The sequence below is a fragment of the Schistocerca nitens genome, chromosome 9 (genome assembly GCF_023898315.1).
Source record: "Schistocerca nitens isolate TAMUIC-IGC-003100 chromosome 9, iqSchNite1.1, whole genome shotgun sequence".
NCBI classification, from domain to species: domain Eukaryota; kingdom Metazoa; phylum Arthropoda; class Insecta; order Orthoptera; family Acrididae; genus Schistocerca; species Schistocerca nitens.
Genome location: NC_064622.1, coordinates 467875433 through 467892392, shown reverse-complemented (window position 1 = coordinate 467892392; position 16960 = coordinate 467875433). Strand labels below are relative to the sequence as shown.

Genomic DNA, 16960 nt, shown 5'->3' with positions numbered 1-16960 from the left:
GTTAAAAACCCAAGAGGCTTTAAAGAAATTTGCCAATATTCAGAATATTTTTTTCATATGCAGAATAGTTATGGACTTTTAACTTTATCATTAACATAAATAACCACTGCTTACTGTAACTTTATTTCTATGCCACTGGTGCTTGAGCAAACTTCAAAAATTATATGGGCTTGCGAAATGGAGCAAGAACTGAAAGTTAAATACATCGAATTTTTGTGAACTCGCACTTGTTCACAACTCTGATTAAATTCACTCGTGCTGTGTATACTTTTGACTCAATAAGAATTCAGAGCATTTTTTTTAGGTCAATGCTACGATAGATACAGATGCTGTTGCATGTCCATTCAGGGCAACATCAGATGTCAAGTGTGATTTATAAACATACCTTTCAATAAACAAATATTTAAATTAAAATTGCCATGTGTTGTCAATCTTAATCTCGGTCAGAAATTGGCAGACCTATAGAGGTCAGATAGCTAAAAAAGAGTTGCAGATTGAACACCAGGGATTTAACGCAGCTGTGTGGTTACCTGTAGGCAAACTGTGAACCAAACTGACCATACACTGTCCCACCATCCACAGGGCAAGCCAAATGACAAACATGTTGAACAGAACTTATTTCCCGAGTGATGAAGTACACACAGTAACCTCCAACGGAAGCACCGTTACACGTGCTTTACATATACAGCTTGCTCAGCATGTGAATTTTGGGCCAAATTTCACACACACAGAACTTGTGCAAACATGTAAGCCCCTGCGGTGTGTAGAAGTTTTGGTTGGTTTATTGATTGGAGGAGGGGCGGGGATGGCCCACGAGGTCACCAATCCTTTTATCCAAGAGCACTGCATCCAGAAGAAGAGATGTTCACTGATAGGGGGGCAAAAGGCCCATTTGAGAAACCAGGATAATAGTGAGCAACCATCTTTTCAAGCAGCTTACGAAGTATGTTGGTCAGGCTAATCAGTTGGCAACTGTCAAGAGACATTGTGTTCTCACTGGGCTTAAGGATTGGTATATCTACGCTATCTCACCATTGTGAGGGGAAGGCATCTTGTAGCCAAAGACAGCTAAGGCCCTAAGAAGTTGTTGCCTTTCAGGAACATTCAGATGCCAGATCATCTGACTGTGAACTGAATGAGGAGACATAATGCTCCCAGCATTTCTTCTTACTGTGTTTGAGTAGATAGCAAACCTAACCACAAAGTCACTTAAAGTGATTAGCTTGGTCTGCGAAGAATGTCTGAATCGTTGCAGGGCTCATCATAGCTATTACAATGCCTCAATGTCTTTACAGTACTGGCTGAGGAATGGCCGGGGCCAGGATGAGGGGGATACCCATAGAAAGTGAAATAGCAGTTCCAGTGGTGTGGATGACTGCACCTGAGACACCTTGCACAACCTCATCAACACAATCTGACAGAGAGGAATCAAATGTAGCAGCAGAGGTATACAAAGGCCAACGCCAAATGGCTCTGTGAAGTGCTGAACGTGGTAGTCAGTCTGTCAGACTGTGGCAAGGAAATGTCAGATCACTGGAAAGTGGTCATTGGCAAAAATGTCATCATGCAACAACCAGTATAGCGAAGTCATAATATTAGGGGAAGAGACTGTTAGATCGACAGCTGAAAAGGTGCCATGGATGGCACTGGAGTGAGTAGGAGAACCATCATTAAGGAGGCACAGATCACGTCCGTGAGAAGCCGGTCAATTAAAAAGCCACTACCAGGGGAAATGTTACCCCACAAACAGGCGAATGTAGTTACTGAAAAAAAAAGGGGGGGGGGGCTGTTGGATTACTGTGGTCAATTCAACGTAAGTGGCCTGCCTGGTGACATATAAATGTTGCACATTACGATTGCTGAGGTCATTCATTCACACATGCGCCACTGTTGCCTCGAATGAGGTACGAAGGGGACATCCATATAAACTCAAGCGTAGACCTCTCCAGAAGCTCTCTCGAGATGAGCATGGTTACAGCAGAATGCACGATAACGATGGAGAATTGGAGAATGGTCATCAGTGAAGTGCATTTCTTGGAGAGCAATGCAAATCACAGAAGAGGAAATAAGGTGTTGTTGTATCGGAAGGTGTCAATAGTACCCATTAAAACTACACTGAATGATCACATGACTGTGACCAGGTTAGGCATGAAGGGGTCAGGAGCACCAGTCACACGGCAGGATCACTGCCTGTCACCAGTGAAGATGGAACCACATCAAAAAACACCAGCTCAGAATGCGACAGCGTGGGGGAATCTGGCACCTCTGGGGATAATGGAGGAGCCTTGTGCCAATTCTCCTCCTCCTCCTCCTTTGCAACCTTTGATGTGCAAGGTTTTTTCAAGGGAATATCTGCATTGGGTGCTGCAGGGAGAGTTGAAGAGGAGACAGATCTGGGACTCTCATGCCGCAGCTCCTTCAGCTATTGTTTGGTGTCAGGCCTCTGGTCCAGGTGTTGCTAGGGAGATGGATCCCAAGAAAGAGCCCTGTCACTACGAGATGCCAAAGAAGAATGCTTCTCCAGTTGGGTGCAGGACACAGATCCCGAAGAAGGAACCGTGGGACCCACAAGAGAGGTGGGTGGTGGAAGATTTGTTTTGGAGAAGGTTGTATGGGTGCTTTTTGTCTCCTTAAAAGAGAGAGAGAGAGAGAGAGAGAGAGAGAGAGAGAGAGAGAGAGAGAGAGAACAGAAAGAAACTGAGAAAACTGGCAGACTTGAAGGTTTATGTACTGGGCATTTTACACACAAAGGTAGATCTTCATAAAGACTACCTTCAAGGAGTGATTACTCATCGCACCAAATTTTGGGATCGCCATGCAGCAGGATGACATATGCCCAAAGTGTAAACATCTTAAGCATATTGTAGGTGGTGGGACATGCCATTCCACATCACATCTGTACACCATGACCTTAACTTTCTACAGGACACTTCCTTTAAAGGCTTAGGTACAGGCGCCTGGACCCTTTCTGTACATCTCTGATAAAATGCATGCCGCATATCAGTCCAGAGTACCTTGCCTGTTTGGAGCATAAGATCTCTGAACGATGATTCCTTGGTCAATTTTCAAAGTTTTTTGTGGGATAATGGTCAGGGGTATGTCACTTAGACAATCAGATGTCTGAAGAGCTGCAGATTGGCAGCAGATGAAGTTTTAAGTAATAACAAACCATTTTGCATTTTTCCAAGAGACTCAGTTTCCCCACATTTGCCTTTAACTTATTTGACAAAAAATAATGGTTCCATTGCAGTAGAAGTACCCCCAGCAGTCTGAGTACATACCAAGTATTAGGTGAAGCATTTCACTCCCAAATGTCTGGCTTATCCCTCTCCCCAAAGCATAGCCAGGGAAGGAAATATCGCGGGGTTGTATCTCTCTGCATTGTAATAACATTTCCCATCTAAAAAGACTGCTGGAGACTTGCAGCCACCAGTGGAAGATAGTTTAATTCAGAAGTTTGATGATAACTGAGTCCACAGACTACGTTATATTTTTAAGAGACATCATTCCACAGCTTTCTAATGTATATGGTATATGGAACAGCTGCAACTCCACAAGCAATTGCTCTTACACAGTATGTCAAAGTTTTATATTATTGAGTGGGTTACAAAAGTGTACGAAGCTTCAAAATATTATACTTGACGACTGACTGTTTTCACAAAGCTTAAAAATAACCATGTGTCAAAAGTTCAATCACAATAAATAAGATTTTAACAGCCTAAAGCAAAATGATTTCATAAAAAAGTTTAATTAGTTCATGTGTGAATCTTCTGGCATGTTACCAACCACTCTTATCATGGGTTCACCTCGTGAGGGCCACAGCAAGGGTTACTTGGCCAGTAAACCATTGCCCAGAGCCTCTTTGTCCCAGCCAGGAAGGGTACATACTCCTTGGCTTGTGTGAGGAGTTTCCAGCTAAGGTGGCAACAGTATGATCCCTGCGTGGTCAGGGGGTTACCACCATGCAGGTACTTTATGGCCCCCTGCCCTACAACTGAATGGCTACTATGCTGAGTTTTGGACACAGTAGTTTTGCAGGAGAAGAAGGAAGCAAACAGAGAAAGGAACAAAAGGTGGAATATACACCGCACTGGGCGACATTCCTTGCACAACACACACTCCTGTAAAATTTAGAAAAGAGAGAGAAGATCAAAGCCAACAATGGGGGCCATACAGTTAAGAATGAAAAGTTGTAGAATGCCAAAAGGAAAGAAAAATGAGTGTCCAAATTCACAAACCAAATCCAGGCATAACTGGCAACCAACAGACAATCCAACAAAGAGGAAAAGAGGAAATAAGAATAGTAGAAAGATAGAATTGTAGCGCGAAAAGGGAAGTAGCGCTGTAATGGCCATGGCTTTGTAGTGGTCAAGCATGTACTCACAAGAGATGTGAGCCCCTGGGGGCCCTCATTTTTGCTTCATAGATGTGTTTAAGAGAAATCTGGAGAAACTATTATCACTCATAGTAAATGAACATGTGGAAATTCATTGTTCACATGAAAGGTGCATGGTAGCAGGCTGTGCTTTGAATTAAGGCACCAGAAGGCAAAGAGTAATCTCCCCCATCCCCCTCATTTTACACATACAATAGAGAGAGAGAGAGAGAGAGAGAGAGAGAGAGAGAGGTGGGGGGAAGGGGGGGGGTTTATACTGACAAATATTTCATCTGAACGTCAGTCTCTCTCTCTCTCTCTCTCTCTCTCTCTCTCTCTCTCTCTCTCTCTCTCTCTCTCTAGGTCTTTCCATCTAATCCTATCTGATAAGTCTCCCCTGACCTGTGGGTCTGTCTGACTTTTCCAAGCTCTCCCCATTTCCTAAACTTCACCAGTCCTTTTCCATTACCCCTTTTCCTTCCCCTTCATACCTTCTGCCAGAAGAAGGAGCAACTAGCTCCAAAACAGCTTGCAGACTTTCATATCTTTTATAACTGCAATCTCCTGCTGCCACTTAGTGAGTAGTTTTTCCATCTATCCAAAAAAATTACAAATAATATGAAGTAAGCCTCAAAATATCAAATGGGTAAGCTGTTACACAACTTTATTCCTAAAAAGCTGGAAAAATAATACATTGGCTTTAAAAAGTTTTTTCTACAGTTTCCTACTGAATGATGGAAGATACAGAAAAAATATCATATGATTTTTGTAGCATATTTGTAGAATAGTTGCTGTCAAAAATTATGTGGATGAACTTATTAGCTGTGAAGCTTTGAAAAGTTAAAGATTTCTTTAAGCGATAAGAAACAAATGGGCAACATCTCACAGTGGTGAAAAAAATCACAGCAGCAATAGGGATATGTCGGTCCTAAGCTTCTTATTCTTCTTCTTCTTCTTCTTCTTCTTCTTCTTCTTCATGTGTTTTTGCTCATGCAGATCTTTCACAAAGCCTCTTCCAATCTTCTCTCTCTCCCACTTTAGTCCTCTTCGATTCACATCATCCTCACACAGTCTTTACATCTTGTTCATGGTCTCCCAAGTATTGGCAGGTAAACAAATAAACCTTATTCACATGACAAAATGCCTGTCAGGTGCAGACCATCTAGTGCAGAACAAAAAACAAAATATTAACACAAAGATCAATGAGAGGTCTAGCAAGCCAGTGCTAGCTCACCATCACTGTTTTCAAAAAACAAATGAACTTGGGATTCAACCCACATGTATTAGTTAAATTTGCACAAAATGCCAGCTCAACCAGTTCCAAAATTTATATTCAGACACCATCTTGTCCTCATGATTCATCTCATACTGTCACAGTTCTTTAAATGATAGTCTAACTGGGGAGAACAACAACTTGAAAGAATACAACCCAATCAAAATTATTTTGAAGCACAGACATTTGTCTGTTCTACCACCCATCTAGATCATTCATATGTAAATCTCTGCATTCATGTATAATCAATGTTTGAAGGTTAGCAAGTCTAAAGATTACAGAGGCACATGTCACTGGAAAAAAAAAGTGACAAATTTTATTTTGAACTCTACCCAGATATCTTGTTGATTTTGAATGCTTGCATCATTTGAAAATGTGATATCTGTGGATTTTGACATTGGACTACTGCAGTGCAGATGCACAGAAAATAAAGTAGCATGTGCACTTGGCTTTGTTAAGTGGGTGTTCTGTTTCTCAATTGTGAAACTCCACCTTCGCATTTTGATGACAAATACGGGAATAAGTTCAAAACCACATCAGTTCATAATGAAACTGGTCAATTCCTTCCCTCATATTTTAGTAAACAACTTGATACATCATTTTCATACACTATATGATACATTGTTATTTCTCATAGTAGTTATTGGGTTTGTATTTTGTTACTCATTTTCTACTCATTTAAGCATACACAGTGTACACACACACACACACACACACACACACACACACACACACACACACACAAATATGATATGCTTTTGTGAGCTGTGGCTACCCTAAATGATGACAATCTTGGGAATGGTTTGCAGGCTTTTGTCATTTCTTTATATATTTCATTCTTTTGCAAGTTTTCTTTATTATAGTACATTTATAACTAATGTTACTGACTTTGAAACATTTAAAATAAAATCACAAAGACATGTAAAGCAAATGAAATTCATTATTTCTTTTAAAATAGTTTCTTTGACACAAGTGAAATAACTGTAGTGTAACCTCTTTCATGTACAGCTTTTTTTGGCAAAAAGGGTTGTAAGTTATGCACCAAGTTGTTTGGAAGTGTTTAGCAACTACTGTAATAATATTTGAGAATTATGAATAAAAATGTGGAAGACTAAAACCAGTGGCCTGAGGCTTTCATTTAGTAATGTGGTAAGAAATTTTGTAAGTAAGAATTTCCAAGATAATTGCGTTAACAATGAGACAATGACTACTAATGGACAAGCAATACAAGATACATAGCAGAAACGCTCACTTGTTATAAAGCTGACATATATATAAACATAATATAACTGTTCCTCATATTTTTTCTCAAGGTTTGAGAAAGTGGACTGCAAATGAAATCACAGCAAATATTTGGAAGTTTTGATGAGAGTTTTGTAAAATATTTTTTTAAATCTTAATTCAACATAAAGAGGGGAGTTAGGATCTGTAACAATATCTTTGTCAAGCTGCATTATTAATATATACACCTGGATGCCCTGTAATTCTATTTCGCAACATGGAGGATGATTTTATACACAAAAATCTCTGCGGGTAGGTGTACTGTATATATTAACACACATTGTTTCTAGCAAATGTTCAACTATTTGTCAAATAGCACCCTTCATTCACAACTCTTGTGAATCTGCTGGTCATATCTCCTGGTTACAGTTTTAAATATCTAATACAAAATCATTTCTCCTGGCCAACCCCCCCCCCCCCCCATGGACAAATTTTTAGTTAAAAACTGGTAGCCTATAAGAAAACTAGTCTTACATTGTAGTTGCATGAGTAGAACTAAAAAGTATGTTCATCACGTGCATATACTGTAAATTGACTTGCTCCACATCATTTTGATAAAAAAATCATTCAAATGATCTATGGACTATGTAACTCACTAACTAACTATTGTTTCTTCAGTAACCATTGCTTCTGCAGTCTTTATATTAGTCAACCTTCAAACACCAACTGTAAACAAAGGCATAATTTTGCAGATAAATTGCCTTGCTGGCTCGTAGAACATGCACATCTTCATATTTTGGTACCATTTTCATTTGGTTTTAACTGTTAAAAATACGATACTTTCTTTGTAATATGGAGAAGATCAAAGTGATAACATTATTTTAGAATGAAAGACTGGTGTATCTTACCTGTCAGCTAAATTATGAAGATCATCCTGGAAATTGGTTGGGTGATGACACGTTTGTGTGAAGGCCTTTGTATGCATTTGCTTCAGCACCACCCAGGTCAGCATAGTAACAGTACACAGGCACAGCGAAGATAGCACTCTGGTGAGTGTGAAGCGCATCCTACCTGTAAAAATTATTAAGAAATAAACACAAAAACAGAAGTGAAGAAAACACAAAAACCAAAGTGAAGAAGTGCCTCAATTACAATTTAAAACCCTTCAGTTTTAATTAAATTAGTAATCATGTGACATGTATAAAACACATTTAAAGTCAGACTGATTTGTAAAACAATAAAGATGTTAACTGAATATGCCTACGTGTTTCAGTGTTTAGTGAACCATGCTGCTATCTGAATGAGGGAAGGGCTCACACACAGGGCAGGGTGCCTAATGAATTTTGCTTAATGGAGGAAAGACAACAGATTTCGTTCAACTGTTCCAATCTCTCTGACATCCTTCTGTTGGAGAACCTTACATCAATTCTGAGCTCCAACATAGGGAGACATGTCAAACAGAATGAGCTCCTCCAGCCAGACCAGCATGGATTCTGGAAAAATACGTCCTGAGAAACCCAACTCCTGCTTTTCTCACACATCCTGGAGGTCACAGATTACAGCAGTCAGGTTGATTAATATTTCTTGACTTCCGGAAAGCATTTGAATCAGTACCATTCATACACTTTTTATAAGCACACTCCCGTGAAGTATCAAGTGAAATTTGTGACTGGCCTGATGATTTTCTCATTGAGAGAACAAAACATGTTATCTTGGACGGAGGGTCATCGCAATACTTGCTTTAAACATATAGAAATTTAAAATTATGCACTTCATTGAACGAAAAAATGCAAGACCCTACAACTACGACATCAGTGAGCTGTAACTGAAAATGGTCAACTCAAATACCTTGGTGTAACAATTTATAGGGATACAAATTTTAGTATCTGCAGTAGGTGTGACAACACCTCTGCTCGGTACAGTTGGCATGGGTACTACACAGGCTGACAGTTACTTGGTTACATCCAGAGAACAGAACCCCTTAAACTGAACAAACTCACTGTGCAAATTGAATTACGGGATACAGAGCGTCAAAGCCATGTAGATATGTGCATGACAATATACTCAGCATGCGACTGGCAGAGCCAGCTAATGACTGAGAATATGACAGCTCTTGGCCCAAGCGCAAGGTTAGTTCTGAAGCCGATGAACTCTGCAGGAGTTTTGGCCTGCTCTGCCTACTGTCATTCACAAGTAAACACCTCTATCAGCGGGTCTACCCACATGACACAATGTGTACACCCTCCATGGTAGGTTTCTGATCTATTCTACTATTCTACCCATGCCAGCTCAGCTACCTCCATTGGGATGACCACTGATGGGGTTACTGAAGAAACTGAATCATCAAACTAACGTGGGATACTGAACATGCGTAAGGAAGGTCAGTACAAATTGTCACAGCTTTGTCTACATCATGGCAGAATCTTACAGTAATATCGGAAAGTCCTTACTTGGCAGACTCAGGAGAATGGACACATATTATACCATGAAAGCTTTGTCAACCTACAGGGTGGGGGGGGGGGGGGGGGAGGTCAAGGATAGGGTGGGGGGCTATGGCACTATTGCTCTCTGCAGACAGCTCAGAGATTCAGTGCCACGTGTGGTTGGCCATGGTACTCCACACAGCCAGTGCAGCAGCACTCTGCCAGAGTACCACAAGCTATGAAACCTTCTGACATATTGCTCACTGCAGCACTTAGAGAGATTAATGTTGTTTATATCTGCCACTTCACTTCAAACCGTTGCACTGAATTACTGCCCATGATGTCATGCAACAGTGCAAGCTTCATGTTTCTGTCAATTTTGTAGCAGGTCAGCATTTTGGAATAGGCTGAAGTGAGACTCACAGAAAGACACATTTTTTCCTACTCTGCATGCCACTGATGACATTTATATTCCCAATGTGAACAACAGATCTGACAAATTCTGCCAGTGCAGTCCTCTGCACACGACACTGCAGTCACGGAGTCAACATCGCAGGTGAAGCTGTATATCATGCACAAGTAAACAAAATGATCATAAAATCTGTTGCAGAAACTGGAGGCCACAGTTTTCACTATAAGAATGTCCCCTACACCAAAATACATAGGTTTGTTTACTTTCACTATATGAATGCTCTCACTGTCTCTTACACTAAAACATGACGGCTTGTTTGCTTTGCATACTTTCACTTGCACCATCTTTCATTTTGGGGCAATTCTGTGCACTCAACAAGAATATTCTTAGCCCAGGAAAGGGTGGCCACAGATCTGCAGTGCCAGTTTGTGAACTTTGCATATCTTAGAATTATAGCTCTGCCATCCCTGTATGTGGGATCTGTTGTTGACAGTAATGACTTATGCAAATAAAAGTGCAATATTCACTTGGGGAACACCAGACAGAAAAATGATGTGTGCCTGGGTAACATTTCCTTGAGCCCTGCACAGAATGGTGTACACTATTCAGCATATTTTGTAATCAATAAGTTTGCAGAAGAGCTGAAAATATTGAGTGATGAGCCCCATGTAAATATTCAGATCCAAGTTGAGAAGTATTCTTGTGGCTCACTAATAGTATTTTGTACAGGAGATCCTCACACTGTTCGATACACTTTCTTTGTAATATCTTATTTATTCACATTTGCTCTCTTTGTTAACATTTTATTGATACTTTAATCATGTATTAATTTTTCTGAACAGGTTTCTGTGAACTATGTGCCGACTCATTCCGTGACCAACTAGCTTTGACCCAGAACCTGAGAACAAATCAATGAAACCCATGCTGAGGTCATACACTGTGACTGGACACTGTTTTTTACTCTTCTGTTCACAGATTCTACACACATAGTGCTGCCCTAGCAGAGTGTTCTGAATAACCCAGAAGATGGCTATATAACACATCCATTTGTTCACAGTGGATGCTGCATTCTTTGACAAAAGTATTAAAGTGGACATACTATGAGATGTGCCAGATGACCCATTTCATCACACAAGACTGGGACAATAAACTTCATTTGTGTAAATGGAAGAAAACATTGTATCAGCATATGAATGCAAGTCACGCATCGTATATGGCACCGGTACCAAAACTCGTGAACACTTCTAAGGTATCCCTGTGTGCCATTGTTTGTAATGGCAATATTTTTTTCCAGATTGTATCATAAATCATTTCTTTGGTAAGGCTACCTTCTGCACTACACATTATAGAATAAACATCTGCCACTGAAAGGTAATGTGGGAATACATGACTCATTCACAGATATCAGTCACATGAACATGTAGAATTCTCAGTATATTTGGATTAAGTATCATACTGTCAACCACTGTTGGGTGGTTGGACATACTGAGGAATGTGGTACGGATTTGAGGGATATATATAAAACTCATTCCACAAACAGCACTGATGTCCCTTGCATCACTGTTCAACTGTGTAAATTTTTTGGTAGATGTGCACCACACCAAGTTTGCAAAATTAAACAATGGAACATCCAGGAGGAAACAGCAATATTGGAAGGATAAATTGTTACTCACAATACAGAGGAGGTGATGAATCACAGACAGGCACAATGACAAAGACTGCTAAAATATTAAAGCTTTTGGACAATGTCCTCCTCCTACAGATGAAAACACACATACACAAACACAAGTCACACACATATGGGCACTGTATCAAGTCACAATAGCCCAACTGTGACTGTATGTGGAGAAGCATCAATCTGCTGTGATGGGCAAGCAGGTGACACAAGGCAATGAGGGGAAGGTACAGTAGGGAAAAGCTGGGCGAAGCTGCTAGTGTTGCATAACAGAGCACGCAGGGACTTGGTGGGGAGAGAATATGGCTGTTAGGTAGGAGGGGTGGAGTAGGGCTCAACTAGGATACTGCACAGGTTGAGTGGGTAGCGGAATATCACTATGGGAGATATGAATAGTATAGTGGAGAGGATATCCTTCATTTCTGGTCACAATGATATAGTCAAAACTGTGGCGGAGAATATAATTAAACTGTCCAGTCCTGGGTGGTACTGACTCATGAGAGGAGTGCTCCTATGTGGCTGACAGTCCTATGTGGCTGACAGTGAGTATGTGGGAACTGGTAGTGATAAGCACAGGATGTCTTTTCCTGGACAAGGTTGGGAGGGTAATTTTGATCTGTGAAGGCCCCCATGAGACTCTTGATACATTTAGAGAGGCACTGCTTGTCACTATAGATGTGATAATAAGCGACCTCTTTGTAAGGAATGGGTGGCAGCTGTCTAAGTGGAGGTATTGTTAGTAGTTGGCAGGTTTGATGTGGACAGAGCTGCTGATGTAGCCATCATTAGATGGAGGTAAATATCAAGGAAAGTGGCTTGTTGGGTTGAGGAGGACCAGGTGAAGAACATGGATGAAAAGGTGTTGGGGTGTGGAGGAATGTAGATAGGGTAATCTCACCCTCGATCCAGATCATGAAGAAGACATCAATGAGACTAAACCAAGTCAGGTGTCTGGAATTCTGGATGGTTAGGAAGCCTTTCTCCAGATGACTCATCAATAGGTTGGCATAGAGTGGAGCCATGCGGGTGCCCCCTGTGTACCAAGGATTTGTTTGTAGGCGATACCTTGAAAGGAGAAGTATTTGGGAGTGAGGATATAATCGGTTGTGATGACCAAAAAGGAGGCAATAGGTTTGGAGTCAGTCGGTTACTGGGAAAGATAGTGCTCAATAGCAGCAAGGTTAAGGGCATTAGAGATGTTAGCATAGAGGAAGGTGGCATCAATAGTGATGAGCAGGATGCGATGAAAGGAACAATAACTGTGTCCTGGCTGTTTCAGTTTATAGGAAGCATTTAGAAGATACGACTGCAGGGAGTGGTATAAGTGAGGAGAAAGATAGACTCTGAAGAGAGGCTCTGGCATGGACCTAAGGATTTGAAGAGGGACTGACGATGTTGCAGAATTGCTGAAGTGGGGCTATTGTGGCAGAGTTTGTAAGTGGATGTATCTGACAGTCCCCCACCCCAGGTGATAATTGTGATCCATTACCACAAAATGTCTTTGTCAGCAGGTAGGATTATAACGTCAGAGTCAGCTTTTAGGTAGTGGACTGCAATTCTTTCTGTGGATGTGACGGTTTCCACCTTGAGGAATGGTGGTGAGGCAAGGTCAAGTTTAGGAAATTCTGAAAAGTTGAGAGGGAGTGATTTGTGAGCAGTAGGTTTGCTTCACAGTTGGATGGAGGAGCGAGACATGGTTCAGTGTAGGTTTTGAATTGAGTCTGATTAGTAGTGTTGATGGAAGTGAGGGTAGGAAAGATAAGTCTTTGACAAGCCAGCATGGCTGAATTTAGGAGTGGGGCAAAAGGTAAGGCCTTTGGAAAAGACTAATACTTCTGTGGGACTGAGGGTTTTGGAGGACAGGCTCATGACTATAAATGTCGCAGGTCTGTGAGGTAGTGTTTGCCGGCTATGAAGAGCTGTGGGGAAGGTTTGGAGGTTCTTGTAGAGGTAGTGGATAGTGGTACTCCAAGGCAAGAGTATGAAATGAAAAGGATGGGGAGTTTTTTGAGTAGATGCTGCTGTAGTTCCTGGAGGGAAAGGGTTTTAATCTGGGAAATGGGATGCAGGAATCTGGGATTGCAGAGCAGGAGAATTTTACGAACAGAGAGGAGGTACTGCAAGGAGGTTTGGGCCCGATTCTCTGATTTTGAATCACTAGGTTGGTGAGGGCTATGCACCGATGGAATCTGAACAGGTAATGTGGAATGAGGGGTTGTGGCTGGAGACGGCTGACAGTAACACCATTTGTGAGGGTTCCATGAGCTGGGCAACATTGCACAAAAAGTATGTGGGTTCTGGGTAGGGATAGGGAAAATTTTCTGCACTGGCACAGACAGAAGGATCAAGGGTCCGTGGTCGAAGATAAAAAATTATAAATTGCTTCAAATTACCATTGTTCCTAGCAACTTTCCAAAGACTGTGTTTTCTTCTACAGTTAGACTTTTGGACTTTCAACAAACGCTGTTCGAACTATGCAATGTCTTGAAATTGTTTCAAGTTTCGTCAATGAGGAACATGCTACATGTACACTGATAACCTCCAAATGCTGTTTATTAGAGGAGAATATTTCCCTCATTTGCAACAGAATCACCTGACTCAAAGTTCACAGTTTAGTGATTAAACTGTATATATGCATGTCTGGAGCAAAAGAAGTAACAATGTGCAACAATTTACTTGACTCAGGAAAGGTTGGAGGTAACGTGTAAATGCACACAATCCATGTGAGTTGTGGCACTGCTTCAACTTGACTGACTGTTTTTGCTGACTTCTGAATAAGTGAGTGTTTTTGGCCATACCACTAACTGTGTTCAATATGCTCACCAAAAATATGGCTTATACTGCAGTGGACAAGTGAGGCGAACACTGATATTGCAAAAGTTGCACTACTGGCACTGTCATCTTCAAACATCTCCTGGCCTCATCATGGATACATTTGCAAATGCTATGGGAGCTGTGCTACAACATACGAACCAACGATAGCCTTTGGCACTCTATCACCATATTAATATGTCCACATGAAACTATGAGCTACATGCTTACCTATGCCTCTGTAAAAATGTTCCGGCACTTGCTTGTAGGCCAATAATTTACAATCATCTGAGGTACTTAATGCATCCCAATCAATTTTGTAACAAGTGCAATGACTACAGCAACATTGCTGGGGATTTGCTGGAGGAAACGCTATGTGGCAAGGAAAAGGCTCTTGAGCAGCGCACTCAATGAAACATACTAGTTGGACTGAGCAGGAGGCTGCCAAGTGATCTGCAAGCTGGTGCTGAAGACTCTGCTGCTGACAGTAGTTCTGTGTGTGGCAGCCACGAGAGTCCAGTCCAGACAACAGCAGTGAGCAAGCACTGTGGGCTGTATTAAGATGCCTTGTTTTGACGGGATGCAATGTGCGCACATCCTCGAGATGCAAGGTATTCGGTAGCACAGTGGATGGCTGCTTCTATGGTGGGCTGGAAATCTGAACATTGGGGGACTGTGTTGGCATCACAACTCATTAGAAACATTATACAGTACCTTCGCTGCAGTTATTGGATTTCGAATTTATGTCCTTGTGGGAATTTCAAGGCTTTAATTGCTAGTGTCAATCTCACTTCACACATTGTTCAAGTGACTGCTTACACATTTGTTCATTAGAGGGTGAAATTGTGAAAGAAGCTATTTTGGAAGGACTGACATATTATGTCGCCAAGAACGACATTTATGAAAAAACCATTTTGGATTGCTGTGTCTTGTCAATTGTGCATGTTGTAATGCATCTGCTAATTAGACACACATATTGAAATGTTTGTTACTCGAGTTACCTAATTTCATTTCCCTTTTGTTGTAGAAGTCTGATAATACACTGTGCTCCAGTTTTCTCTGCTGCCACAGGATTGTTTTGTAATTTATTTGTAGTGCAGGCGGCCTACAGCTGGTTTGTAGTTCTTGCCCAGCCAAAGGGATGGTGCATAATCTGGGTCTAGTCCTGTAATGTTTAACTGAGCTGCACATCCTGGTATGGTGATACACGAATTTTCTGGTCTTAAGTTTTCAAGAGTATTTTACTGCTTTGTTCTCATTTAGTGTTATTGTAACAAAATTGCCAATGATCATTAGTCATTTGTTGATGACAGCATATTGTTTTGGATTGGAACTTGCGTCATTTTATCTGCTGTAATGTACTATTAAAAAGGTGGTTCAAGCTGATCTTAGGCAATCACCTACTGGTGTTTATCAAAGATAAAAAATTCTGGTGAATACTTTAGAATTTCCTTCAATAACTTCATGATATGGGCAAGGACCCATCGAGATTTGGTTTAGTGGTGTAATGTCTTGTATTGTTTGATGTACAAGCAGTTAACTCAGTGTTCTCTTTTAAAATGCAACTATAAGTTAATAGTTCCCATTTGCTTGTATCACTCTGTTTTACATTAATATTGTTTCTGCTGGGGGTTTGCCCCATATTTTCTGGTTTTTAAAGAATAACACATATTTATTGCTTAAAAGAATAATATATATTTACTGCTTATATGAGCTGAAGTTTTATTAATGTATATCTTTTGAGTACGAAGGAATGAAAGCTTTTCCTAGCCAACCTGCTCAATTGGTGTAAAATCACGAGCAGTTTCAGTATCACATAAAGAAAGATAAAGCACCTCAACATGATGATATTTAGATTATATTATGCAGCACATAAAGGACATCAAGCAAGTTGACAGTGAGCAAAAAGCACTGGTGGACACACACTCCTGTAGGGGAGTGATCAGGAATAAACTCGACTTCAAAGCCCTCCAACTTGCACAGCAAGAGGACACACCCGTTAAAGATAAAATGAAAGACAATGCCCATAACAAAGAGAAAGCATATGACAGTATCTGCTTGAAGATTGTGGTGAACACCTCTAGCTGGTGAAACAGTATAAGTATTTAGAGATATTACTAAGAAGTTATCTTAAATGGGACGGTCACATAAAAGCCATATTAGGGAAGACAGATCAGAAGATACAGATTTGCTGGAAAGATTCTGAGAAAATGCTATGCATCCGAAAAGAAAGGGGAAAAAAAGCAGATACAAGGTACTACAATTATTAATTGTAGAATATTGTTCCAGTGTTTGGAACCATTGTCAACAAGGTGTGACAACAAACATCAAATGTTTTCAGATACTATAACAGGTAGGTACAGGCAATATATAAGTGTAACAAAAATGGGGAATACAGAAGCATCCGATTCCACCTGTTGGCTTTGAACCATGACATCACCAATAAGGCGGAAACAACCATTCACTACGACTCCAATATTGCGCCTATGAAGTCATTACGTAAACATAACAAACATGAAAATACATTAAAAAACCATCACACTCTTCTCCCTGCACAAATATAGTCAAACAAAAGGGACAATCATGGGAAATTGAGGGTTTTTGGGTGGGGGCAAACACCACTGTACCAAACAACACAAAACGACAAAATAAAACAACAACACAAAATTCCCAAATTCCACTACACACATTATCCTCTGGAATCGGTCACTTCCCTTCACTTATACAGCTCAACTGCAATTGTCGATACCACATTATAAAACTCCAAAAA

At 40.7% G+C, this 16960-nt stretch overlaps 1 protein-coding gene across 5 annotated transcripts in view; it reads right to left on the bottom strand.

The window, feature by feature from the left end:
* Nucleotides 1-16960, bottom strand: part of LOC126203893 (uncharacterized) — a 77107-nt gene that overhangs the window by 55721 nt on the left and 4426 nt on the right. For all 5 annotated transcript variants that reach the window (XM_049938276.1, XM_049938280.1, XM_049938277.1 and 2 more), the window contains one exon: nucleotides 7778-7940. In XM_049938276.1, the coding sequence (XP_049794233.1) occupies nucleotides 7778-7935 (158 nt within the window). In that variant the 5' untranslated portion in view covers nucleotides 7936-7940. The remainder of the gene's footprint in view (nucleotides 1-7777; nucleotides 7941-16960) is intronic.